This window comes from Lingula anatina, chromosome 10 (assembly GCF_051362555.1).
Source record: "Lingula anatina isolate TDL-2025a chromosome 10, LinAna3.0, whole genome shotgun sequence".
Classification (NCBI taxonomy): Eukaryota; Metazoa; Brachiopoda; class Lingulata; order Lingulida; family Lingulidae; genus Lingula; species Lingula anatina.
In genome coordinates this window covers 10,123,589-10,151,548 of record NC_141776.1, presented here as the reverse complement: position 1 = coordinate 10,151,548, position 27,960 = coordinate 10,123,589, and the positions used below count along the sequence as shown (strand labels likewise).

Sequence of the window (27,960 nt, the reverse complement as noted above, 5' to 3'; positions counted from 1 at the left end):
TTTTTGTTTGTTTAGATTTTTAGGTTTTAAATGGTCATGACCACTCTCTTATGTGATTTAGAGATTTTATTTTTGTCCGCCTGCAGCTTTAAATTTATATCAGAAAATTCAGATATTACTTTTGCCTTGTAAGCAATGTTAAAACTGTGTTATAGGTCCAACACAGTTGGCTCCAACTCTTATTATTACAGGAATCATGTAGATGTATTGATATGTGGATAACAATAATAATTGTAGGTCTAGTGTGAAAAATATTTTTAATTTAGCGTACACTATTTTACTTAGAACTAGTAACCACAGTAATTAATTTTCACTTGGAAAATAAGTTCATTGGGATGTTTTAAAGCCAAACTGTCTGGGATTTGACATGCATAGATTCTCTTTGTAACATGTAATCTGAACAGTAAACAAGGCAGCAAAGCTGTCAAATGTACAGACAAAAAACAGGAAATAACTATGCACAAAATAGGCTACTGTCAATTCTGATGCAAAAATACATTATGTTAAACTGCAAATTCAACATCAAATTTTAATTATCCTCAACAGGTAATACCAATGTAATTAAAATATGTGACAAGTTTACACTTTGAAAATGTATAACTTCCAGAAAAAGAAGTCACTTAGACTGCTTTTCCAACTCAGACTGCATTTTAGTCCTGTATTTCTTTTTTGAAAGTTTGGCAATCATAAGTAACATGGTTTTCCCATAATGGTCATCATGGCAGCAGCACCCAAAATTGTGTTTTCTTCTATTCTGATGCCATATTACATAATGGTTAACAGCATAATGACCATCAATTTTTAATAATAAAATATATGTATCATGGATTTTCAGAAAATGTGACTAGCATGGGTCTTCAAGCCTGTGGAACTTCAAAGTCACACCTTGAAAATGCCAATATGTGAACCAGAACAGCATGTCTGTAACAAAACCAGGGGTTTATAATAGCCATGGAAAATAATATTTTGTTCATTTCTAAGTAAAGACAAATATTTTTATTACACATCTGTTTTACTTTCAATTTCAAATTAACTGTACTCACAAAATAAGAAACGATAGGAGAAACTCTGTTTTGCTATGCTCTATAAAAAACAATCAAAATCATTCAAGCCTTACAAGCCAAAAAATATTTTTAACAAAATGAATAAACTTGAATAATCTACTCTAAATAGTCTTGTGAATCAGAGGTACAAAAAGTGTTATTTAAACACTGTACATGACATTATTCCTTGTTTTAGTGTTATTGAGTGCGAAGAATGAACATTTCAACTTCACAAATGACACATCTCCAACAGTGTCAATTAAATTATATATCTTTCTTTGTTCTGTCTTCATTCTAAGAGTAAGAAGAGAAATCCTATCCTAGTCTTATTTCCATAAACCCCATGGAAAGAAGTTTCAATGGAACATAAATATTCTCCAAGTAGGTGGTATTTTCCTTTCTGAAATTAAGAAATATATGCAACATGACATATAAATCACATGAAGATTTGTCATTGCTCAATTTGTTTAATTTTTTAATGTGTTTAACACACCGAAACTGATTAGAAAGCAAAGCTGAGAAATACACAGACACCATACAGGAAACAAACCAGCAAAACTGACAAATGCTGAAACATGACAGCAAAAAGTGCACCAAATAATGTTAAAGTTTTCTTTGATGTTTTGATATTAAATGTTGATCTCGGTCCCAGTTTTGTATGGACCAGACTGTGTGTATGTGGAACAACACAATATTCACATGTTCAATAAACACTGAACTTTATTCAACACCTAACCATTACTACCAATGCATCATGGGAACGGAACACAATGTCAGAGGTCACGGTCTCAACTAACACAATCATCAACATCCCCCCTTCTTTATAAAAGAAAATATGCTCTACAAAGGACAAAGTGAGCTAAGAGGAGATATAACAAGTTCACAATACAAATACTGTTTCCCAATAAAAATATGATCTGTCTGGTGCTCAGATCTAGATCCATACTGATCAAAGTCAATGTAAGTGTAACCAGTCTTTGACAGTCATGTATGGCAATGCATTTCCTTGCATTTCATACAACTCCAGAATAAACAGTTCTCCATTCCACAATAGAAAAGTCTATGAATATAATAGTTTTTTGCAAACAATCTGCCAGTGTTCCTTTTCAGTCGTTGAACACGTAAACATACATTAAACTTTAAGTAACATTGTCCTTTAAAGATTCAAATATCAAACATTTGAATGTAAGTGAACAAGAAAATCACAACTGTTCTGATAATGTCAATGAAAACAATGCACAAATTTGCATACAAGAACAAAGAAATCCAGTGATTCCTGAAACAAATTACAGTCCATGTAAACAGTCCTTAGAAAATGTCTTATCATGTTTATAGCAATTTCACTTGTAAACTACATAGTGATTCCTGAAACAAATTACAGTCCATGTAAACAGTCCTTAGAAAATGTCTTATCATGTTTACAGCAATTTCACTTGTAAACTACATAGTCCTTAAGATAATTGGGCTTTCTGCACTCACGTTTTGGTCTTATTGTTTGTGAAATTTCTTTTCCAGTTTTAATAGAATCTGCAGTTTCCACAGTTTTTGTTTCAGTCAGTTCATTAGTATTAGCAGTACTGTGGTAATTCTCACACTGTTTTGTAACATTGTCACTTGGAGTATACATAGGATTCTGACAGTCCTGTAGTTTTCCACTAGTTGGAAATTCATTGTTAGTCATACGTGCTGGAGATTTGTCACGAATGTAGGGTTCAATTTTCGTTGGACGAATGTGTATTCTATTCCTTCTATAGGTAGCTCCATCCTGGGCTTTGACCTGGTAACTATGTTCATCACACGTGTCCAATACTTTTCCTAAAATCCATTGTTGATTTTGTTTTTGTTCAAAGTATACATTTTGACCTATTTTGAGCTTGGGCAGGTCACGCGCACTCTTATCATGGTATTTCTTCACAGATTTGTTTCTTTTGTTGATCTTTTCTAACACTTGAGGATCCTTGCTTTTCTTAGCAACTGACGGTAAGAATGTACGTCCTGGCTTTCCAAACACCATTTGGTACGGGCTCAGCCCAGTTTCTTGTCTTGGTACATTTCTTAGTTCTAATAGAGCTTCAAACTGATCCTCATTGTTTTTAACGCATTTGTACATAAGGTGTTTTACAGTTTTTACTGCCGATTCAGCCTTTCCGTTTGCTCTTGGGTAGTGTGGGCTTGATTTTATGTGTCTTATACCCCATTTCTTCGTGAATTGGTCAAACACACTTGACGCAAACTGCGGCCCACCATCGGATACCAAGGTGATCGGGACACCATATCTCGCAAAATGCTTCTTCAGAATCGCGATAACCACATTGGAAGTAGTAGTGCTCAGATAGTCTACTTCTATAAAGTTGCTGTAATAATCAACTGTCACAAGGTAATTTCTACCTTTGATTTCAAACAAATCTAAACCAACTTTCTGCCATGCACTCGTTCCTCGGTCATGCTGATTAAGAAGGTTTTTACTGGTTCTTGGCTTCATTTCTTGACATGCCTCACAGTTATCAGCCAACTGTTTAATCTCAGCATTCATACTCGGCCAATATACTGTTCCCCTGGCTCTTCTTATCATTGAGTCATAGCCACAGTGTGATTTGTGCAATCTTTTCTTAATATCTGCACGCATTGTTTTAGGAATGACTACAGCTTCCCCTTTAACAATTATGCCTTCATATAAGCTAAGTGTGTCTCTTATATCATAATATGGCTTACACACATCTGGTGTACTCACTTTTGACTCTGGCCAACCATTTTCAATAAGGTCACTAAGAACTTGCATGTCCTCATCAGCTAAGGTTGCATCACGAATTTCAATCAATCTTGCATCAGAGATTTCTTCATTCACTCTGATGTCCATGATTCTAGGTCGGTGCTCTAGGTCATCCATCAAATGTGCTCTACTTAGACAGTCTGCAATGATGAGTGAGGTTCCCTTTACAAAGTGAAATTCGAAGTCATATCGATATAGTCTCATCATGATGTCTTGTAGACGCTTGGGAGCACTGCTGAGGGGTTTACGTAGGATAGAGTCCAATGGTTTGTGGTCGTTTTCAATTATCACCTTCCGTCCATAGGTATATTGATCAAAACGCTCTAAACCATACAAGATAGCGAGTGCTTCCTTCTCAATCTGGGCCCACTTCCTCTCTGATGCTGTAAGTGATCTCGAGGCATACTCCACTGGCTTGCCTTCTTGTAACAGCACAGCGCCCAATCCATGTTGGCTGCTATCCACTTGGAGTCGAACTTCCTTCTCAGGACTGAAATATGCCAGCAATGGTGCTTTAGTTAGGCTTTCTTTCACTGTGTTGAGTGCCATTTCACATTGCTTAGTCCACTGAAATGGTACGTCTTTTCTAGTAAGCTCCCTGATCGGCTCCATCATGCCTGAGAGGTCTGGTAAGAAGCGCGATAGGTATTGCACCATGCCACACAAACGCTTGACACTGCTCACATCAGTGGGTGATGGCATATCAATTATGGCTTTCACTTTGGCTGCGTCAACCTTTACTCCATCTTTAGAGATTTTATGTCCATGGAAAGTGATCTCCGTTAGGCCCGTTTTCTGTTTCTCTTCATTGAGAACTATGTTTCTTTCAGCACACCTCTGTTTCAGTATGCTCAGCTTCTTTTCATTGTCTGCTTTAGCTTCTGCTTCTGTATCACCCTGTCCCGCGATAATGATATCATCTACAACACAGAATATTCCATCTATGTCACTCAGGGCTTCATCTAATTTCCTTTGAAATATTTCACTCGAGACTTTTAGACCAAACGGCAGTCTGGACCACCTAAAGCGACCATACGGTGTTATCATTGTCGTGTATTTGCTTGACTCCTCGTCCAGGCGGACATGATAAAACGCCTCTTTAACGTCCAGCTGTGAAAATATTTTTGCATTGTTCAATTCTGGCAGTATGTCATCCAATACTGGCAGTCTGTAGTGCTCTCTCATCAGCGCTGTATTAAGAGGTTGTGGATCAATGCACACTCTAATTGTTCCATTAGGCTTCTGCACAATAGCCATCTGACTAACCCATGGTGTAGGCTCAGTCACTGGTATCAGTATTTGTCGCTCTACTAGAGAATCCAACTCTGCTTTGACACGGTCCTTCAGGGCAATTGGAATCTTGCGACATGGCAACGCTCTGGGTTTCACGTCAGGGTCAAGTGTGAGGGTTGCTTCACCGAGGTCACCGGGTGCATTCTGCTTAGATCCCACTACTTTGGCAATAAACTTGTCTTTATTCACAGTAACAAGACCAAGTTTCTGAATAGCGTTCAGTCCTAGGATAGGCTGTAACTTATTGGAGACAACTACAAAGTGCACCATTTCACTGTCACCAGTCCTTGGGTTGTGTACTAGTAAGTCAGCTTCTCCAAGGGGTTTGAGTGTAGACTCATTAAACATGTGTAAAGTCATAGAGGATGCATGAGCCTGTGATCTTTTGACATATCTCTGATTGATAATGTTCACATCTGCTCCACTGTCCAATTGGAAATGTACATCACAGTCATTTACAGTCATTTGAGCCGTCAGAATATCAGTTTTTCTGTGCTTATTTACAGAGTTCACAGAATTGAGCCAACTATCTTCTTCTGCACAAGTTTCTTCCCCTGTGACGACACGCACCTTTTTACACACTACTTTGAAATGGTTCCTACCTTTGCAGCCATTGCAGGTTTTCCCCCAAGCTGGACAATCTTCCTTTCTCATATTGTGCTTGGTGTTGCAATATTTACAGAGTTTAACCTGATGTGGCTTACTGTTCTTGGCCTGCAGAGGTTTATCTTGCCTTTGCTTCCGTGGAGGTTTAGTTTGCTGGAGTTTGTTAACACTTGTCTGTGCCTGGGACATTTGCTTTGCTTGATTATTAGCTTGCTGGTAGGAGTGACAGATTTTAATGCATTTCCTGAGATCAAGGTCACCCTCTCTCAATAACAGTTGTTGCAGCTTGCCACTGGTACTGAATACTATTTTGTCCCTTATCATTCGGTCCTCCATTTGGCCAAAATTACATGAAGCTGCTCTGCTTTTCAGCTCAGTTACATACTGATCAATTGGTTCCACATACGGAGTAGTCCAGAATCTGTGTGATTCTACCACTTCATTTATGAGGGGGTTGCAGTACTCTTCAATCTTTCTCAGAACTTCGTCTGGGTCATTTGGGTCGCTATCACCCCATTCAAAGTGATCATATGCTTTGAGTAGTGATTCACCGCCACAGTTAATAATGGTTGCTACTTGAATTTCTTTCTCCATTTTCTTTATACCACTAGCTAGTAAGTATATTTCAATCTGTCTCTTCCAAGCTTTAAAGTTTTCGGGTACGTTACCGGTTTGCAAGTTAAGCTCTGGCGGGAGACGCAAATTGGTATTAACGTGGAGAAATGGAACTGCCGGATCGGCCTCGTTGCTTCCAGTCGCCATTTTCTCAGTAGACAGACCACGTGGAACGGCAAAGTTAATATTCTTATGTTTAAGAGAATATTATCAGTATCTATCACTCACTCAGTCAATGAAGATTGCTCTATTCTCCACCGCTTGCCACCATGTTGATCTCGGTCCCAGTTTTGTATGGACCAGACTGTGTGTATGTGGAACAACACAATATTCACATGTTCAATAAACACTGAACTTTATTCAACACCTAACCATTACTACCAATGCATCATGGGAACGGAACACAATGTCAGAGGTCACGGTCTCAACTAACACAATCATCAACATTAAAGACATTTAACATTAAAGTAGCAAGTGATCCAGTTTTACGGGATATATAAGCCACTGAAAATGTCAATGGGTGAAAAAAAAATGATATAAAAATAATAACTACTGTAAATGTCAACTGATCATGCTGATTTTAGAAAGCAACCTGTTTTTTTACCAAACAAATCTACTCATTAAATTGGTAGTGAAACAAGAATATGGTTTGAACTTGAACTATGACTGTCTTTAATATGATGATTTTGTTCTTGCTTTCATCATTTATGTAAAATATGAGATATAAACATATATTTAACAATATAACGTGTATAATTTTATAAAAGTAAAGAAGAGCACAATAATGTGTGAAAATGTATGACTAATTGTGTAACTTAGAATTGAAATTAATGAAATAATTCAGTAAACAAATATTATTTGTCAATTTATAATATTATGAAGTTGAAGAAATGTGGAATTTAGAGTTACACATGCTAATTTGATAATAGTGCTCATTACTATTTTGTGTAAAAAGTAAATAAGTATAACTTGATAGAGGAAATGTGGGCGTATTTAGTCCGGTATAATCTGTTGGTTGTTGATGTGTCATATTAACTGCTTTTGAAATGTATTGAGGGACATGTTGTATTGAATTTTGATTCTTCAAAACTGAAATGAGTGTGACAATATTTTTCCACATGTATAGGTAGAAATAAATAAACTTTTTTTAAAGAAGGGTTAAGATTTTGTTAATGTTACTTCTGCACATGTGTTTAGCTGTATATGTGGTTGGAAGTACATAAGGTTAAATGAAATTTGGAAGTAATTTGTCTTATAATCTGTAATAAAAATTTAAAGGCAATTTTTGGGAAAAGACAGACAGACTGGAAAGTGATCACCAAAATAAGTGGGCAAAACTATAATTTTAAGATCTGCATGATCAAAGTTTGTGAAGACAAGATCTAAGGCTGAGTCATAAATGGTAGTTGGAGTTGTGACATGTTGTCTAAACATAAGGTCTTGGCACATCATTTTTCTGAGAGCATTTGCATTGTTTTCATGGAGCCAGTTGACATTAAAGTCACCTATAATAACACATTTGTCTGTCTTATCAATAGTGTCAAGAATATTTCTCAAAGCCTCAAGAAGAACCTGCATTTTACCATGAGGAGGTCGGTAAATTGTGACGAGAACAAAGCCAGGAAACTGATCTAATCGTGTGACAGTAATCTCAATTCCAGAAAAGTTGTAATTTTTTGGAAAATTCTCTGAAAATCTATGGTGACTGTAGACAGCAGTACCATGCTGTCTATGAAGAGTACTATCATTTCTGTGAAGATATTTATCTTTTAACTGGTATTTTGTATTTAGGTCTTTAATTGCAAATCTGGTCTCTGTGAAAGCACATACATCTGCTTTCGCTACATCAAAATTCTTTCTGATATCATCAATGTATTTGTGAAGAGAACAGCAATTCCAATGGATTATTTTGAAGTGGTCATCTGGTTGTTCATATAGAAATGATATTGATTTTACAAGCTGTGCTTCTTGCCTTAAACGTTTCATTTCTTGTTTAACTTTGTCAGATATGCATATTTTACTGGCATTTAATTCTAAAATATGCAATCCTTCTAATTTTTCTACACGACTGAGTGCAACATAATGCATGTGCTCATTTTTTCTGCCACTGAGATCTACAACTAATTCTTTCAATGTGTCACCTTGACATCTGTGTATAGTTTTTGCAGCAGACAACTGGAGTGGAAATTGTTTTCTTACGACTTGATACTGTCCTGTTTTTCCCAGGTGAAATTGTCTTTTAACAGGAAAGATAGGTGTCCATGTTTTTGAAATGTTACTATTATATAATGGTTTGTTCATTCTTCTGGCATTTTTGCCAATGTCCTCTGCATCAAATTGTACCCAAATTAATTGTCTGTCTAAATCTACCAGTTTCACAACATTTGGTGCACCATTAGTAATGCCATCTTCTGTGTCAACATTTAGGACAACTTCAGTTCTTTCCCCAACTGCAATATGCAGAATCCTTCGTAAATTCATGGTTTTTTTATGATCCAATGGAATTTGCTTTCTGATGTTGTTTTCTAAATGTTTTGGTACAGGCCCAGTGATGGTATCAGTGGCTGCAATTTGAAATTTTTCTCCTTTCGCATTCTGATAACTAGCATGATTAAAATTTTCTACCAGTGCATTTGTTTGGAAAACATGTAGTAATGGTTGTTGGCTAGTTTTTGATTCATCAAGTTGACGTTCACTGAGAACTTTTATGTCTTTGTCTGTGTGATGTCCTTCTCTAAGCCTATTTAAAATTTCTGCAAACTCTTTACTGTCTTTTTGACGCATGATTTGGGTCAGTTCATACATGTGAAAATGTTTCTGCCACAAATTAGTAGCTAATGGATAATAGTCATTGTTTGGATTTTCAAATATCCAGTTATCAAACACAGGCTTCAGTTGAAATAGGTCACCTATAGCCACAATGCTAACACCTCCAAATAATCTGTCATTGTTTTTTAGTTCTTTTAACCGTTCATTGATGAAACTTAACATTTTACTCCCAACCATTGAAACTTCATCAATAAAGAGAACTTTAAGTGATCCAAGTTTGTATCTGAAACTGTTTAACACATCAGCACTGAGTCTTTTATATTTGAGACTTTGATTTGCAGGAATTTTCAGTAAACTGTGAATTGTGTGGCCACCAATATTATAAGCAGCTTTTCCTGTAGGAGCAACCAAAGCAACTCTTATTGTCCGGAAGTCTTCACCAGGTAAACTTGACAAGTACTTCAAAATACCCTGATACAGAGCACGAGTGACAAATGATTTCCCCACACCAGCACCTCCTGACAGGAATATGTGAAATGGATCAGAATTGGACTTGATTAAATGTAAAACATGATGGAAAAACTCTAACTGTTGTCTGTTCATATTCCTAATCATTTTATAGTAACTGATATCAGGTATTTCTTTATTAACAATTTCTTCTTCAGTGCAACTTTTGGCAGATACATGTATATCCAAATCTTCTGCTAAATCATAGGACAGACCAACAGAAGATTGTACCACATCACTAGGTTCACACTGATCAACTTCATTTTGACATTCAGTATTTGGTGCAACAGTGGCCCACAAATCTTCATCCTCACTATCCATGTTATTTAGATCTTCCATTGCTCTGTGCAATTCATCTTTAGCTGGAGAATACAGTCTCTGTTGTTCCAAAATTTCATTTTGTAAATGTTGACATCTTTGTTCATAACTTTCAAAATTTTGCAAAATGTCAGATTCTTCATTTCTCCATGGAATATACAACATCAATAGCTCACGGTAATGCTTTTCAGGATATAAACTCTCACTGAACCAAACACTGCGAATAATTTTTGCTTTTTTTCGTTTAATAATGTCTGTTTCACATGGAATATCATGAATATCATCCTCAAAATTTTCAAGGTCATGCTTTTCCAATGGCATACCATCTGTATCTAATATTCTAGAAGATCTTTTTTTGTCTCCGCCAATAATGTTCAAATTGTTGTCATAATATGCAGCAAAATCTGCAAGGGAAACTTTGTCCAAGGAAGGTAGGCGCCTGCTATAACGTTTCAAAAGATTGCTGGACTCAATATTGTCAGATTCATCTTCTAATTCTTTTATTTCTTCCAGTGGCTTAAGTAATCGTACTCTGTCATCAGGGGGTGTAGTGTTAATGAATACAAATGATCGAGATGCTCTTCTCATGGGTAACTGTAAAGTGATGTAGGAAGCTTCTTGAGCAGAAATTTCAACATTATTAAGAAATTTGTTTCCAATGTGACGGACTTGCTGTTTTATGTCACTGTTACCTTCTCTAGCTTCTTTGCAAGCTTGATAAAGTAAATCTGACATGCCTCTTTGTCCTTTAGAAATGTAATTTACAATATATGTTGCACAAGCATATATGTCTAAAACAAACTGAATATCCATATTTGCTCTCCATGCTTGTAAACATGACCTAGAATAATTGTTTATCCAAATTTCACAGGGAAGTCTTTTTAAGAACAAAGTATCAGTTTTGATTGTAGATCTCACTGCCAAAATGTAATCTTTTTCTGAGACTTGTACCTTATTTAAAAATTCTTTAAATGTTAGACTGACACCTTTGAAATCTTTGTCATTTATAATATTATAAATCTGTGTCCAAACTTTTGCATATTCTTTCTTCTGTGAAGTGTCTTCAAGGGGTTTCAGAATTATACTTTGTTTCATAGGAGGCTGAGGAAAATGGAATCTGCAAGATTTTTTCAAATTCTTTATGCATGTCCTTGTATGTTTGTGTGTCTGATAAGATACAAGTTCTTTCATTGGATCATCTTCATTTGGTTTGCTACAGCAAATTGTACTATCAACAAATTGTATGATATCTTCATTAGAACTGACACCATAAATAGGTGCATTTTCTATCCAAAGCAGCATGTGAATATGTGGACTACCTCTGTGTTGAAATTCTACACGGTAAAAAAAATCTTGTATTTTACCTATTGGTGCTACTTTGTGGCACAAAAAGTGATGTATCAAACACTGGACTTGATAATCAAAATGTCGTGCACAAGTAATGGGATCACTCTGAATCAAGCGACATTTTTCATCCCAGCTTAGTTGTTCTAGCTCTGATTCTGAGTAATGTTTATTATCTACTAATTGACCAAGAGTCCTGAGTAAATGATTCCATTTTGTTTCAGCAGATGAAAAACTGCAGAAAAAAGTTGCTGCTCCTAGCTGACGTATCATTGCAAATAAATCTTTTTTTGCTTTCTCAAAATATGGGGGGGAACCACGTACTCCTTTTAAGAATGTATAACCTTCATCAAAATGTAAAAGTTTCTCAATTGCTCCAGACTGTTTCAAATCTCCTGCAGTGAGTTTTTTTCCACTTGTTTTATGTTTTCTTACAGCAAGAGAAGCTGACCCAATCAATCTTTTCATCTGCAGTTTTTTTGCTTTAAAAAATATGTTGTCAACACACATTGCTGCTCTTCTGTCAATGCGTCTTAATTCTGACTTGCAAATGTCACTGTAGTGTACAGGGACAAGTCTGTTTTTATTTGCAGGCCGCGCATTACCAAGAAATATTTCAGGAAAAGCCAGTTCCTCACAGTGTTCATCTCTAAATATGCTGAGTGGATGACCTTCTTGACCAGGTGCAAAAGAGTAAATTTTCTCTCTCTCTGTGTCTTCTAAGAAGTCTCTACCTGTTAACATTGTATCTCTTATACCCGGTTTCATTTCTTCCTCATCAATTTCATCCCAATCTGTAAAATCATTTGCCTGTAAATATTTACTTATATCTGATTTAGCTTGTGTTACCTGCTTTGTTTGCAGCAAGTTCTTGTTTATGCTATCAGCAGACAATGATGAGTCGCATACACTCTGCACGATATCATAGTGATCAGAGTTTGTATTTTGTAGGTAAATGGCTGTGTTATGTGAATGATTGTTCTGGTCAAGAAAGTTAGCTGAATACTTTAACCATTTCCAAGAGTCACCAGGCTTGCTGTAAACATAGATGTCCGTTTGTAGTAGATGTGCTGCAGCAAGAATTTCTGTTTCAGTACCCCAAACATTTTCACTATCCATGCCTGTTCGTCTTATATAATTTGCTGAGGTACTGTCATTATCACCTAACATACTACTTGCAAAAGCATACTCAAGCTGCTTCATATGACTGACAATGTTGTTTCTAAGTATAATGTGATCATTATCATACAACATGTCAGAACCAGTGATGGCAAAAGACAAACTTCGAAAAAAACAATTTCCATCTCCAATAACTTTCTTCAACTGCCTAGGATTTGTCAAGAGAATATTATTACCAGTTTCAGGCCAATTGTGTAGACGCTTTAATGGTAAGTTTAGTTTCTCAGTTATTTTCTCTTGCCAGAAGGCATCTACAGGCATAAAATGAAATGAAGTATTGTCAGTTCGTAGGTGTTGTACCTCATTTTCAGATTCACAATATGTAGGTAATATGTGTCTTTGCTGTAAGTATGATAACTCCTTTTGCAAGTGTAAAACATTTCTTACTCTGTGTCGAATTTTCTTTACAGTTCTGAAGTATCTTGAGTACCATGTTCTTCCTTGTTTTTTTCTTTTGAACAAGCCATAATAACTCAGTTTCAAATGCTTATATTTTCTTTGAATATAGTGGCGCTTATAAGCAATGACTTTTTCAATTTGTTCTCTACTACAAGATCTGATTGTATTTATCTTCTTGCGATATTTTGATCTGCCTCTCTCTTGTGATTTGAATGCAGGTACACTTAAAAGGTGTGGCTGTTCTGAAGAACCAGTACTTTTTCTTTCATTTTGAATAGAAGCCACAAATTTGTGAACATCAACAGATGGATCATATTTATAAGGCTTGTCTAAAATGACATAGAATTCATCTGCAAAATCACCATCCTGATCCATAAGGTGCCCTTCTTCAGAAAATTGAATGTTTTCACAATTAGCAGGGCATTCAACACAAACAAATTCTTTCAGTAAGTTTTGTATTTGTTCCTCACTCAAGTTATTAATAGTTGTATGCTCTTTTTTTGTTTGTTCAAATGTATCAGAGCTGCAGGGATTTTCTTCTAATTTCCAGGTTGTGTCTACAGTTATTCCCTTTTCTTGATATAATTTTCCATTTGCAGTTAACCAAGCTGCAGCTTCAAGTACTTTGTTAGGTCTTACATTCTGAGCATATGCATAATTTTTAAATTTCACATTTCTTTTGAGCTGAACTTTAATTGTACAACTATCTGCCTCAGTTCTTGGTAACTTTGTTACAGTGGATGTAATATCTGCTGGTATATTTACAACATTCCCTTCTAATTTGTATTGTTTTCCACGTGGAGCTTGAAGAAGCTTCATGAAAACTAACCTTGGGCTAGTTAACCTCCACTCTAAAGGTTTTAAATCCAAAAAGCTGGGTTTTTCTGGAAACGACAGGCCATTCACTATAGCGCATGGAGGAATTTTGTTCTTTTTCAAATGAGAAGCGCATGTTAAACATATCCAATTACTGTCAAATAAATCACCAGTTTCTTTGCAATGTTTAACTGCATTATTTTCTAAATTCATGATAGACTCTGAATTTATCACAGTATGCCTGTACCAAAGTTGTTGACATATACAACATGTGTAAGTACAACCTTCAGCAACTTTTTTGTGGAATTGTTGTATTAACTGTTGAAGCTCGGTATTGATATTCTGTCTCTTATTACGTTTAGCTACTGAATCAGATTTTCTTTCATGTTTTCTGAATTCGGGATCAGATCTTTTTAACCTTTTTTTACTTCTCTCAGTTACTTTGTAATAAGGATCAGCCCTTTTCAACTGTTTGTGCTTTAAAATTTTGCTCTTCTCATCGACCTGAGAACGTTTTAGTCTCTGAGATTCTTGTTCACTTTTCCTATACTGTGGATCAGCCCTTTTCAACTGATTATACTTAAAAATTTTGCTCTTCTCATCGACCTGAGAACGTTTTAGTCTCTGAGATTCTTGTTCGCGCTTCCTGAACTGTGGATCAGACCTTTTCAACTGTTTGTGCTTTAAAATTTTGCTCTTCTCATCGACCTGAGAACGTTTTAGTCTCTGAGATTCTTGTTCACTTTTCCTATACTGTAGATCAGCCCTTTTCAACTGATTATACTTAAAAATTTTGCTCTTTTCATCGATCTGAGAACGTTTTAGTCTCTGAGATTCTTGTTCACTTTTCCTATACTGTGGATCAGCCCTTTTCAACTGATTGTACTTAAAAATTTTGCTCTTCTCATCGACCTGAGAACGTTTAAGTCTCTTAGATTTCTGTTCACTTTTCCTATACTGTGGATCAGCCCTTTTCAACTGATTATACTTAAAAATTTTGCTCTTCTCATGGACCTGAGAACGTTTTAGTCTCTGGGATTCTTGTTCACTTTTCCTATACTGTGGATCAGCCCTTTTCAACTGATTATACTTAAAAATTTTGCTCTTCTCATCGACCTGAGAACGTTTTAGTCTCTGAGATTCTTGTTCACTTTTCCTATACTGTGGATCAGCCCTTTTCAACTGATTATACTTAAAAAATTTGCTCTTCTCATCAACCTGAGAACGTTTTAGTCTCTGAGATTCTTGTTCACTTTTCCTATACTGTGGATCAGCCCTTTTCAACTGATTATACTTAAAAATTTTGTTCTTCTCATCGACCTGAGAACGTTTTAGTCTCTGAGATTCTTGTTCGCGCTTCCTGAACTGTGGATCAGACCTTTTCAAGTGTCTGTGTTTTTGAATTTTCCTTTTCACATGGGACTGAGAACGTGTTATTCTTTGAGCATTTTGTTCAGCTTTCCTGTAATGAGGATCAGATCTAAGAAGTTGCATCCTGATTTTATTTTTCTCTCTTTTCAAAAGATTTCTGTCAGTGCTACTGGTTCCCGTAAGTGAGGTATCCAAAAGAGTTTTACTCACTGCGTCAATTTTGCTTTGTTGTTTGTCTTCTGTCCATTTTAACTGCCTCTTCATTTCATCATGTAGTCTTTTCAAATGGGGTTTGTGCAAATTTGTTTTATCAAAAATGGATGAAATAGAATCAGAGGTAATGGTATTACCAGTGTGTTTTGTTAATGGTACCTTCTTCATTGAACCCATTTTTGAATATTGAACACTTTTTTCCAAAGGTTTTAAGGATGTTTTTAATGTTACCATATTGGGTTGATTTCTTTGAATTTCAGGAAAAACAACTGATTGTTGTGATTTTTTCTTTAATTTGTGGGGTACCGTTGAGAGCTTTGGGTTGACTGGCATGTTAGATTTTACAGACTTATCTGATGGTGAAAAATGGTCTGAATATATTATAAACTTACTTGAATGACCAGGGGCATCAGTGGCACTCAAACTGACAGGATAGGCTGTGTCAACTGTAGTATCTGTCTCATCTGAAGCATCTGTATAAGCTGCATGAACAGTAACATCTGAAGCAACTGGAATCTCAGTGTGTTCAGGAAATTCAGTGTTTTCAGTAATTGCAGTATTTTCACTTTTTTCTGTGATTTCAGTAATTTCACTGTTTTTTTCAGTAATTTCACTGTTTTTTTCAGTAATTTGTGTAATCTCAGTAATATCAGTAATTTCACTGCTTTTCTCAGTAATTTCACTGCTTCTATCAGTAATTTCACTGCTTCTATCAGTAATTTCACAGTTTTTCACAGAGCCCACCGAGGTGGGCGTGCCTGCTGCAGCAGGCACAATAGTAGATGTGGCAGCCTTGGGCACCTTCTTTCGACCTCTCTCGATACTTTTCTTCTGATGTGCCCTTCTTTGGGCCATGCTTTGTTTTTTCAAGCGAGGCATCTAGAAATATATATGAAAAAATATTATATTTATTGGCTAAAAGTTATACATATCATTCAAGATGGTTGAAAGGGGTAAATTATAATAGAAACTGAGAGAGTTGTAAACAGTTTCTTTTGAGTGCAACTGCTTAAGAGGCCCTTAACAAACAACCAAGACTAACAAGTATACCGAAAATAAAACATTATCAAACAAAAACATTATTTACTGATGTGTTGATTCTGTAATTAAAGGTAAACGCCAATGGAGAGTGGATCCCCAGTAACACATGCAATCCACCTCTACTAGTTACTTATATAACAGAAATGAAGTTGACATGCCAATGGACAAAACAAATTAATCACTTCATCAACCATAAAAGAGCCTTTAACTATCTCATTAAACTGATGGTTAATTTGGACTACTTATCTAACCTACTAATATTTATCAGTCCCATTTATATACAGCAGAAAAAATAGACAGAAGAATGTATTCACATATGCCTTTTGGTGTTGTTTTACAAAATGCTAGTTAATTATAACACGGGGTATTCAGGACACAGACCATGATTACTAGATACCTCCAATGGATTTTTGGAATTTGGATTTTTAATGAGAGCAGTGCCTTAGATACAATGTTTTATTCCATTTTAAATGACTCAGAATAATCTAATAGTGGATTCCTTGCAAAGCATAATATTTGCTGTGCCCATCATATTATTGTCATTAAAGATTACACTACTACACTTAATAAAAAAAAAATAAAAAAAATAAAAAAAAAATAAATAAAATAATAATAATAATAATAATAATAACCCAGTTTCTACTTCCAGCATCGAGCGGGTTTATATTGAGTCTGGTAGTTTTATTTGTCTTAACCCTCAACCACAAGGAAATGGAACCCTACGTAAACCCTGAAACTGGGCCTCAGAGGCCCGGTGTACCATGAAAATCTGACTCCCCCCAAAAAACATTCAAAAATATAATTTAATTTGAGTAAATAACTATGATCTTGTAGTATGCATAATGGAGGACACATTGGCACTTTTTGTTAGTCTGCAGGTGAAAATTTTCATGAAAAAATAAAAAAAAATTAAAGATTTGTATTTTACCACCCAAGGACTCCCCTATGAAAAAGCTATTTATTTGACATTTGATGACCATTTTAAAGGACAATGTTCATGTAAAAATCCATTTCTCGAATTTTGAAGATACAGCACTCAATCTATACACTAGAGGTATGTTTTAATCGATCCCCGCCATTTAAAAATTATAAAAACAATCTATTAGTAGAAAAAAAGCGTTTTAGTAAACCTCACCTCAATATGCAAAAATGAAGCAACAGATCTGGGTCACGTGGTACTGTGACGACAATCACGATAAAGGTCTATGAGACTCAACTGAGCTGCAGGTGCATACAGACGGAGAAGTTAAGGAAAGTTGTGTTGAACGGAGTTGAGGAATTTTCGTTATGCCTCGGTGTGTTGCCGTGGGATTCACTAAAATTGCAGCTCTCATTGACAATCTTTCTTTGTCTGTGACGGTCTTCCGTGACTTACTTACTAACTTCGGTGACAATAGTTGCGATGCTCTAGATCATGGTCACCTCAGGTGGTTTAGATCATATCAAGAGCTGGTAGTCTTTCAGATTAACTGTCATCAGTTGGCAAACTTACTGATTGCTGATGCATTTTAAATGCATTGTAGTTGACCAAAAGCTCGTTTACAACAAACCTGTTAATTATGCACCGCTGCAATTCCCAAGCCAGGTAATAACAGGTATGAAACTCGTCTTGGTGGGCTTTCATATTTTTCAATATATCTCATTTATTTCATGGGGTTATTTTATTGGTATTTGTAAATGACGTTAAATATCAATACTTAAACAATTAAGTTCAAACACGGTCGCGAACATTAATAAAAGAAATTGCTCTCAGGGTATCTTGAAGCTTCCGTGGAAGAAAACGTGTTGAGGAAAAACAGGAAAAAGAGCGTTATATTAAAGAAAAAATGGGAACTGCTATAATAAAATGGTTCGTTATCCTAATTTGTTTATGCTTTGAGGATTTGTTTCTGAAGATTATTTCATCTGAAATATTAAAGAATTTAAAAGATTGATTATTTTATAACTTGCAAATTTGTAAGCTTATAACAACGTGCTATAAAGATCTACTCAAGAAAAAAATTTGCTTGGGTAAAATTGAGTACGGAATGAACTGGAGACACTTGGCTTGTCATTAAGTTTACACGAAAATATGTCAGGTAACTTTATACTGTCTTTGAAAGAGTAAAGATTGAAAGATAATTTTAGACAAACTTTGACGGGGGAAATACCTACAAAGAGTAATGGGCTATTTCGCCAACATCTTGTTGAAAATTTTACACTGCAATTCTATTCAAATAAGCTAAGGAACTAATTGCCAAATTAATACTCTCATCACATAACAGGGGGGTAACCAGACCTGCAAAAATTGTACGCACATATTTAAAAAGATTACAAGCACATACAGCAAAATGTAGACTTACGCAAAACATGAAGGACAGCGTAATCACAGCAAATGTATCTCATATAGTAGCTTAATTTCCATTAATAATAAAATCATCATTTAAGTCAAAAATATTCTTGCGATTTAATAACTATTTTAATTTACCCAGAACGGTATATTTATTTTAAAGGCGGTTAACTGAAATATAGTTTTATGATTTGTTTGTGAAAATTGCCCATGTCACCCTGTTAGTTTGGAGGTCTAAGCTGGATCAAGTCCGTGTTAACATTCCTATGAAGTTGTGCAGGAAAAATTCTTCCTTTCTTTCTCTAGCTCCTCGATAAACCTGGTGTTCAGATTTTATCTAGTACCCCCAGGTCTACGGGAGCTGCGCTTTGTAACTAACGCACAGGTAGATTTTTACCTGAGATAACTGGAGTAAAGCTTAGATAGAGAGTGCGTTCGATACAAGCAAGACAAATTGAATGCCATTTAACCCTCTAATTAAGAGGTAAAGGAAGTTCCAGGTAGATGGATGATTAAGATAGGACTTGTAAAGGTAACGGGCATTGTTTACCTCAGTTTAATAAAAGTATGCAAGACGGAGTGTCAGCGGTTTAATAAAATAAATTGAATTTCACAAATAACATGGACCTCATATGCAATAATCAACATTTCCCTTAACTCATTCAAATGCAGTGTTTTATACAACTTGGGATAACCATAATGAAATGCTTGTTAAAGAAATGACTAGACGGGAAATGGTTTTACACAGCTTCACGAGGATTTAGACCCCTCGGGTAAGAGATTTGAATGAGTATAAACTTTTATCAGAAGCCAGAGAAGTCATCTTACAGGTAGACAATGCAGCTCAGTTTGACAACTAAGCACGCTCTGTTCTCCAGTGGCTCGATTGTCGTCATTGGACCACGTGACCACGTAGCTCATTAACTCCCAGGCCGAGCAAATAGGACGTTTTTTAAAGCCAAAAATTTACAAAATGAGCTTTTAATTTGTGTATTTGGATAAAGATATCGTTAGTTGGGCATGTTTTCTGAAGAATATGTTCCGTTCAGGCCATTCTGACGGCATGAAGCAAACCCTTTAACATCTTTTCTTTGAGGATACTTTATGAGGAATATATTGAAAGTACTTGAAAGTTTGATGGTTAAAAAATTGGGTGAAAAAAATAATAAAAAAACACATGAAAAATAAGAAAAATTAAAGATTTGTATTCTAACACCCAATGACTCCCCTATGAAAAGGTTATCTATTTGATATTTGATGATCATTCTGACATCTTTTCTTTAAGGATACTTAATGAAGAATATATTGGAAATATTTGAAAGTTTGAATGGTAAAATACTGGGTATGCTATATAAGAAGAATTCAGTAAAAAGGCGATGGGGCCAATTTCTTGAGTTAAAAATTTAGCATTTTGACATGGAAGTGCAAAACCTACAGGTAGTAAGATGAATACTTGTTTTAAAAAAATTCACCAAAATTTTCACCACCAAACTTTCAAATAATAACAAAATGTACATCTCTGTGCAAACTATGTAGAAAACAATGGTATGGTGACTGAATATAAAATAGGTCCTTTTCTTTATGGAGATTTTCATGATTTATTTTTCATTCTTTCACTCACTATTTTATCATAAATATTTCCAATATATTTTTCATAAAGTATCCTAATAGAAAAGATGTCAGAATGATCATCAAATATCAAATAAATAGCTTTTTCATAGGGGAGTTATTGGGTGATAAAATGCACATTTTTAATTTTCTATTTTTCATGTTTTTTTTTTTAGTTTTTTCACCCAATAGTTTACCATCAAACTTTCAAATATTTCCAAAATAATCTTCATAAAGTAAATTTAAAGAAAAGATGTAGAAATGATCATCCAATATCAAATAAATAGCTTTTTCAAAGGGGAGACAATGGGCGGTTAAGTGCACATTTTTAATTTTCATATTTTTTTCATGAAAATATTCACCTGCAAACTTAAAAAAAAAGTGCCAAAGTATCCTCCATTTTACATACTACAAAATCACAGTCATATACTCGAATAAAATAAGATTTATGAACATTTGTGGTGGGGGAGTCAAATTTTCATGGGGAGTCAGATTTTCATTATGAAAATCTGACTGGGGGAGTCAATTTTCATGTTACACCAGTCCCTTGCTCCCTTAACCTCCACCTGGGTGCATGAGTATACACTGTGTATGGAAAATGCAGAAAAACGTTTTTTTTTCTCAAAATGGAAAGTTTCGCAAAGGTAGCACAGTCTATCAGGTATGTAATAATTATAGATTTAAACTGATATCTGCATATCAGGTGACCAAGGTGACCGATTACTCATAAATAATAATTTCTCCAGGTCTTGAATCTTTCACAGGCAGATTTCATTGACCATACTGATAGTCATAGCACACATGATATTGCTTGTGTAAAACATTTTATAGCAAAGCTATTTGAGGTAACATGGACTTATTTATCCCATGTGGAAGTAAAATTATCAAGCGACCGGGCCTCAGAGGCCCGGTTTCCAGGATATGGGACTAACTTTTGGAAAAGTTAATTTCTTCATATGTTGTAAATTATTTCAAAACTAATTATTTATCCATTGATGGGGTATAAGTTGCTTGAGGATTACATGAAAGGAACAGGCTCAAAACCTCATGCGAACGAAGAGAGAGCAAAAGATACATGGGTCCGGGCCTGCGAGGCCCCTGAAAGGTGATTGAGGGTTAAGATGTCAAAGCTCAGAAATGTAAATTAAAGGCATCAGGTATGCTTACAAAATACTTTTATTTGAGGTTTGTTTAGTTATTAAGGTTAAATTGAAAAAGAAAAGACTTCAGAAGAAAATAGGACTTTTGGAACATGTTCAAACATGCTCAGACCTGCTTTAAGCTACTCTTTTTAAATATGAATTGATTTGTTATTATCAAGTTGTCAGAAATGTGAAATTAGTAAGCCACAGCTACTGAAAAAGAAGTGTGCACAATGATACATAATACTTCTTTATATACAGAACATCTGTAAATACCAAGTTGGATTTTTTACAAGGTAACTAAATTACACGCTAATTACTATCGACTTCCCAAACAGGTATATTAAAGAACAAAACATGGATAAGGGAACTTGGTACATTTGATAAATGTAAGTACTTATTACTTTAGTCAAAAGATATAAAATCAGCAGTCACAATTTGCACATTGAAACATGTCAAAAGTAAACAAGAATAAAGTGACACCAGTTGAAAACAAATTCTAAGATTGCTGCACAGAAGTTATAAAAGGTGAAGAACAGTTACCAAATATGTCTGTTGTATGTCACATTCAAAAAGCTACTTGTATGGGTTATTAAATTAACATCGATCCATCCATTAAGAAATATTCAAATTGTTGATCCCCTTATGATGAACGTAAACATTGTAATTAATCTTCAAAGGGAATATTCATAATAAGTTATCTTTAACTGACTTGGATAAATGCTGGGGAGTCTCTGCTTGGAAGCTTAATCCATTTATTAACCAAACAGTACCTTTTTATATGGATAGGGAAAAATAACTGGTCTCGTGCTCAAGTGTGGTATTGATGGAACAATCATACTATGAAGTAAATGCACACTAAATTAAAAGGATATTTTCATTTATAAAAGGGCTGCTACTAGTAACTCATTCCTTCTGTAGGGATCTAGGTGATACTCTTAATACACAACAGTGTTCAATATGCTCATTGATGCTCTGGGTGACAAGTTAATTCAGCCCAACACAAATCTGGTCATCATTTCTGTACCAAACACCTGTAAATTGCACATTTAAGAGAGATGAACTAATTAAGGGTCTATTATGTATTCAAAAGCAACCTTCAAATGTGAACAATCAGTCATGAGCAAAAATGGTGCAAACTTTTTTGAGCCTTTTCTCATATTTGGAGAAACCAATCAGTGGATACTGACATTTTAGATTTCAGGAAAGTATACAACAGTATTATATTAAAATAATAAAAATTGCCATAAAGGCTTGATGTTGCTTCAATAACCAACCCAGATATTGCCAACAATAAAGTATCTACCTATCTAAGGCTGTATTCCCAGAGCTTTTAGAATGATCTATCCCTGCAGGGAGTCTCACTAAATTACTGTCAGATAATCCAGCTTAAATGTCCGTCCCGCCAACTACAAGCTGTAAGGGGGTAATAAACTTTTGTGTCCGCTGGGCTGACAGCTATTTAGCGTGAACCCCCAAAGAGTTAGGTCAATCTAAAGTAGATCGATCTAATCTTTGGAAATGGGGTCTAAAGGTATTGCCTTGGTATGTACTTGGCTGCTAGTAGCTATCTATATAAAGTGCACAATGCTGGTACTTAGAAGATCCTGAGACTTAAATGAAAAGTATCTAAAACAATACTTACATTCTATTGCCACACTAATTATCCGGACAAGGTACAATTGACTGACTGAGTAGCTGACTAACTGAGTAACTTCAACTGGGAACTGGAAGAAATAGAATATTATATAAACTCAATTGACTATTATTTAATCTAGCACTGATGCTCTTTATATCACAAACATATTCCTTTACTTTTCTTCAGCTCCACATTGTTGAGAAGAAACTATGGTTACTCAAAAATATATGGCATATAATAATAATAATAATAATAATAATAATAATAATAATAATATTTATATGAAAAAATAATAATAATATTAAAAAATAGACAGTTAAGATATAAAGTTATTGAAATATATGGTGCAATGTAAATAAATATATACTGTAGGTTCCATTCAAAACAAGATGATCCACCAACTAGCAGATCCGCCAACTAAATAGGGCTGACCCCACTTTAAAAGTGATAGCGCTGAATCCCGAAGGTCTCACCGCCTCCACATGTGCCCTTAAACAGATTAAACCTCGTGTTCGGGTTTAATTATTAGGCCCCTACAGTTGTGGCTTGTGTGGGGGCAAGAAGACTGTTAAGGAATTAATGACATGGCTTTTGAAGTAGGGCAAAACATATTTAGTGGACGGATCTGCTTGTCAGTGGTCCATCTATTATGTTGCTTCAATAACCAACCCACATATTGCCAACAATAAAGTATCTACCTATCTAAAAGTATTGCCTTGGTATGTACTTGGCTGCTAGTAGCTATCTATATAAAGTGCACAATGCTGGTACTTATATAATCCTGAGACTTAAATGAAAAGTATCTAAAACAATACTTACATTCTATTGCCACACTAATTATCCAGACAAGGTACAATTGACTGACTGAGTAGCTGACTGACTGAGTAACTTCAACTGGGAACTGGAAGAAATAGAATATTATATAAACTCAATTGACTATTATTTAATCTAGCACTGATGCTCTTTATATCACAAACATATTCCTTTACTTTTCATAAGCTCCACATTGTTGAGAAGAAACTATGGTTACTCAAAAATGTATGGCATATAATAATAATAATAATAATAATATTAATAATAATAATAATAATATTTATTTACAGTCTAAAATCCTTATAAAATGTTTAGTAGATTTTACAGAGGTAAAATGAACAGAATATGACCAATAGAGTCAATAATAATAATAGACAGTTAAGATATTAAGATATTGAAATATATGGTGCAATGTAAATAAATATATACTGTAGGTCCCATTCAAAACAAGATGATCCACCAACTAGCAGATCCGCCAACTAAATAGGGCTGACCCCACTTTAAAAGTGATAGCACTGAATCCCGAAGGTCTCACCACCTCCACATGTGCCCTTAAACGGATTTAACCTCGTGTTCGGGTTTAATTATTAGGCCCCTACAGTTGTGGCTTGTGTGGGGGCAAGAAGACCGTTAAGGAATTAATGACATGGCTTTTGAAGTGGGGCAAAACATATTTAGTGGACAGATCTGCTTGTCAGTGGTCCATCTATTCTGTTGCTTCAATAACCAACCCACATATTGCCAACAATAAAGTATCTACCTATCTAAAAGTATTGCCTTGGTATGTACTTGGCTGCTAGTAGCTATCTATATAAAGTGCACAATGCTGGTACTTAGATGATCCTGAGACTTAAATGAAAAGTATCTAAAACAATACTTACATTCTATTGCCACACTAATTATCCGGACAAGGTGCAATTGACTGACTGAGTAACTGACTGAGTAACTTCAAATGGGAACTGGAAGAAATAGAATATTATATAAACTAAATTGACTATTATTTAATCTAGCACTGATACAAACATATTCCTTTACTTTTCATCAGCTCCACTTTGTTAAGAAGAAACTATGGTTACTCAAAAAATATATGGCATATAATAATAATAATAATAATAATAATATTTATTTACAGTCTTAAATCCATAAAGTGCACATTGCTGGTACTTATATAATAGTGGATGGACCTGCTTGTTCAGTAGATTTTACAGAGGTAAAATGAACAGAATATGACCAATAGAGTCAATAATAAAAAAAGACAGTTAAGATATAAAGATATTGACCGTTAAGGAATTAATGAAATGGCTTTTGAAGTGGGGTAAAACATATTTAGTGGACGGATCTGCTTGTCAGTGGTCCATCTATTCTGTTGCTTCAATAACCAACCCACATATTTCCTACAATTTAGTATCTGCCTAGATGTTAAAGTATTGCCTTTTCTATATATTTGAATTCTAGTAGCTATCTACATCAAATGCATATTTCTGGTATTTTGATGATCGTGAGACTTAAATGTTAATGATTTAAAACAAACAATACTTACATTCTATTGCCACACTAATTAATCTGCGAAGCTTCAACTGAATTGCTTCTAACATCAACTGTGAGCTGGAAGAAATATGAAATTATATAAATTCAACTGACTATTATTCAATCTAGCATCGATGCTCTTTATATCACAAACATACTCCTTCAATTTTTATCAGCCACAATGTTGAGAAGAAACTATGGTTACTACAAGTATATTAAAATATCACCAGTAATGTTAGCAATTACTAGTACTGTAACACAGGATAACCTTGACCCCCTTTTGGAGCAAAGTACACATGCTGTTCAACACCATAAAGCAAATGCATTAATCCTGTGAATCAATGAAAGGCAAATTCTCTTCAATAAAGAAATGTGGCATCAATTGAAACAAGCAAGACACCATTACCATTTAATGAGATTTTTCACAGAGCTATTCTTAACTTTCTTTACTCATGAGTAGTGTTGATGCACATCTCTAAAAGTTACTGCACAGTTGCAAATAGCTTTAGGATACAGATTTCACATGAACATCTTCAGTGTCTGATGTTATGTATGTATGATCTTTTCAACTGTCGATTAGGATTTTTTGCTTTATTTTTGCTCCTTAATTGTTTTCAATAGCAGTATAAATAACTCCCCTTAACCACTAACATTAAACTGAAATTTACAACTTACCAAACTTCTTCTGTAAACCTGTGGCCTCCTTAACAATGTCTCTAGTTGCACATTTCTAGGTCACTGCATCTCATTAGTCAAATGAACTGGGGATTGTGGGAAACCTCTTGATGAGAGCTTAGAATCTTCCTAAGGGAGTTCTGGCTTTTCTGTTAAACTCTCCACCCTTAGCAACAGTGTCTAGTTGCACATTTCTAGGTCAGTGCATCTCATTAGTCAAATGAACTGGGGATAGTGGGAAACCTCTTGCTGAGAGCTTAGAATCTTTCTAACAGAGTTCTGGCTTTTCTGTTAACCTGTTCACCCACAGTGTAATAAAAAAGCAACAGCTGATGTACACACCACCCAAAATGCTGCTTAGTCATTTCTTGAGTGTGCCAAAGAAACTATATTTCTGTATTTCTAAGAATCTGTCAATATAACTTCAAAATGCCAATATACGAAAATCATTTTTTCACAAAAAAGTATAACTTCCAGAAAAAATAACTAAACAAAATGCTTTTCCAAAGGAAGCTGCATTTAAGGCCCATGTTTCTTTCCTGTAAATTTGAGAAGAGTGAGTAACATGGTTTTCCTTCTATGGTGGCAGTGCCTAGAAAAGAGTTTTCTTCATTTTTAATGCAATATTGCGTAATGCTTAACTGCATAATGACTATCAAATTTTAATGATTAAATATCAAAGTATCATAAATATTCAGAAAATGTGACTAGCAAAGGTTTTCAGGACTATGAAACTTCAAAGTCACACCTTGAAATTACCGAAATGTAAACAAGACAGAACTGTACTGAAATGGGTTTATTTCCATTTTAACACTTTTTTTTACATAAAACAATTAATTTACTGTACTTTTTTAATGATCAAACAAGAAAATTGTTGAGACATAGATAGTATATATAGAACAATATTAAATGTTCAGTTTGCTCCATTTTGAGATTCTGAACATAGTAAATGATTAAATCTGACAAACTGCAATAATTTGCTTTTTTTCCATTTTTGAGACTTAATTACACAATAGATTAACACAGGTTTTTATGTAATCAACTAACAATATTGTAAAGATGAAAAATTTGTCAAAAGAACATTTATACGTATCTTATTGGTTCAATAATGAGACTGTAAACATGCCTAAGAATTGAACCTGAGGTAAAAGCACTTATAAACAACACTTATAAACATAACTGCATCAAAATGGAACCAATCAAGCTTACTTTCGAACTCAACCTGTACTTTAGTAACATTAAGCTCTCCTGTGAGTTTCATGTCAATAAGCCTATTAGTTTTCCTTGAAAATATATATACAGTGTTGCATATATGTTGAAAAGTGAGAAAACAGCATAACTTCTACAATTATGGCCCAATCATGCTGATTTTCGAACTTGACCTGCATTTTTGTAAGATTGATTACTCCTGTGAGTTTCATGACAACAGGCCTATCGGTTTTCCTTAAAATGTGTTTACAGGGTTGCATATATGCTGAAAAGTGAAAAAACAGCATAACTTCTACTATAATGGCCCGATCATGCTGATTTTCGAACTTGACCTGCGTTTTATGAATATTCATCAGCTCTGTAAATATAAAATCAAAAAATAAAAGTGTGTTCAACTTATCGTGTTTACAATGAAAGTGCACGGCGCCAGTGCCGGCGATGACGGCGACGACAGACGCAGGTGATGGCAATATGTACAGACACATCTATATATATATTTACTGTACTGTTTGAAAACAGTAAGTGACATGGTTTTTCTTAAATGGTCATCATGGGAGCAGTGCCCAAAATAGGTTTTTTTCAAATTTTGATGCAATATTACATAATGTTTAACAGCATAATGACCATCAATTTTTAATAATAAAATATTAGTATCATGGATATTCAGAAAATGTGACTAGCAAAGGTCTTCAGGCCCATGGAACTTCAAAGTCACAACTTGAAAATGCCAAAAT

The 27,960-nt window shown here is 34.8% G+C and overlaps 2 protein-coding genes across 5 annotated transcripts; both read right to left on the bottom strand.

Annotated features, from left to right (window-relative positions):
• Nucleotides 1-404: 404 nt before the first annotated feature.
• Nucleotides 405-27,057, bottom strand: LOC106150512 (uncharacterized). Of its 4 annotated transcripts, XM_086996987.1 has the most exons (7): nt 26,018-27,057; nt 25,356-25,420; nt 24,697-24,774; nt 23,822-23,903; nt 23,009-23,090; nt 15,636-16,122; nt 405-1,443 (listed from the first exon to the last, which is right to left on the bottom strand). In XM_086996987.1, the coding sequence occupies exons 6-7, from the start codon at nt 16,120-16,122 to the stop codon at nt 1,400-1,402; spliced, it is 531 nt and encodes a 176-aa protein (XP_086853113.1). In that variant the 5' UTR covers nt 23,009-23,090; nt 23,822-23,903; nt 24,697-24,774; nt 25,356-25,420; nt 26,018-27,057; the 3' UTR covers nt 405-1,399. The 4 variants fall into 4 exon arrangements, with proteins under 4 accessions (XP_086853113.1, XP_086853112.1, XP_086853114.1 ...); XM_086996986.1 differs by lacking the exon at nt 23,822-23,903; XM_086996988.1 differs by lacking the exon at nt 24,697-24,774.
• Nucleotides 6,779-15,615, bottom strand: LOC147759552 (uncharacterized). Its single transcript, XM_086996985.1, has one exon. The coding sequence runs from the start codon at nt 15,574-15,576 to the stop codon at nt 7,600-7,602; it is 7,977 nt and encodes a 2,658-aa protein (XP_086853111.1). The 5' UTR covers nt 15,577-15,615; the 3' UTR covers nt 6,779-7,599.
• Nucleotides 27,058-27,960: the final 903 nt, after the last annotated feature.